Source organism: Perkinsus marinus, assembly GCF_000006405.1.
Source record: "Perkinsus marinus ATCC 50983 genomic scaffold scf_1104296953750, whole genome shotgun sequence".
NCBI lineage: Eukaryota > Perkinsozoa > Perkinsida > Perkinsidae > Perkinsus > Perkinsus marinus.
Window position 1 is genome coordinate 31 of NW_003208389.1, and position 760 is coordinate 790.

Sequence of the window (760 nt, forward strand, 5' to 3'; positions counted from 1 at the left end):
AATGATTTGGAGGATGGTTGTGTTAGGAGGAGACAAGCTCGTCCAAGAGGGCTCATTCCCCTGCCCTCGACAGCGTCCCACCAGCGAAACGGAGCAGATCAAACTCATCTGAGCTGGGGAAGGGCACTCCCATGCAAAAGTGTGTTGGACTACCATCGAGTGTCGCCAAGTGGTCTGTGGACAGGCCAAGAGCCCTCGGCGACGTGCCAATGATGTCGGCCTCCCCACTGGCCTTCACGCCTGGTCGGGGAGGCGATCGCAGTGAGTCCAGACTGGAGTCGGCAGGGAAGGCCCGGCGGGCAGCGAGAGCGGACTATTCCGGAGGTGGGTAGTTGCTGCGGTCACTTGCAGTCCTGAGGAGTGGATGCAGGGGTGGCAACGGCTGTGAATAGGAGAGAACAGCTGCAGCGGCTCGAGAGGATGTATAATAGCACAGAGAAGGAACGACGGCTGAAGGCCATGCGGGTAAGGGAGGATTGGATTGCCATGGAGATCTTTCTGGTCTTAGGAATCCGCCTTATGGATCGATGACGACAGCGCCACTTCGCCGTCGCCTATCAAGGCCGTTGGGGAGGACCACTGCGGGTGGGTACTGGGCTGTGGTGAGGCTCCAATGGTGCTGCTTTTGTAGGGGTGGCGAATGCAGCATGCTGGACATACCTGATCAAGGGATGTGCGAGGCTAAGCCGCAAACTAAGTGGGAAACTGAGCCCTCCGGAATCAGTGAGGCGACAGTGACGGAGCGGAAGATCTGGACGAG

At 58.7% G+C, this 760-nt stretch overlaps 1 protein-coding gene across 1 annotated transcript; it reads left to right on the plus strand.

The window, feature by feature from the left end:
• Positions 1-212: 212 nt before the first annotated feature.
• On the plus strand, positions 213-465 carry Pmar_PMAR028744 (hypothetical protein; the record flags this gene model as incomplete). Its single annotated transcript, XM_002776314.1, has 2 exons — positions 213-324; positions 371-465. Coding segments are annotated over 2 exons (207 nt in total), but the record flags the coding sequence as incomplete, so codon positions are not given.
• Between the last annotated feature and the right edge of the window lie 295 nt (positions 466-760).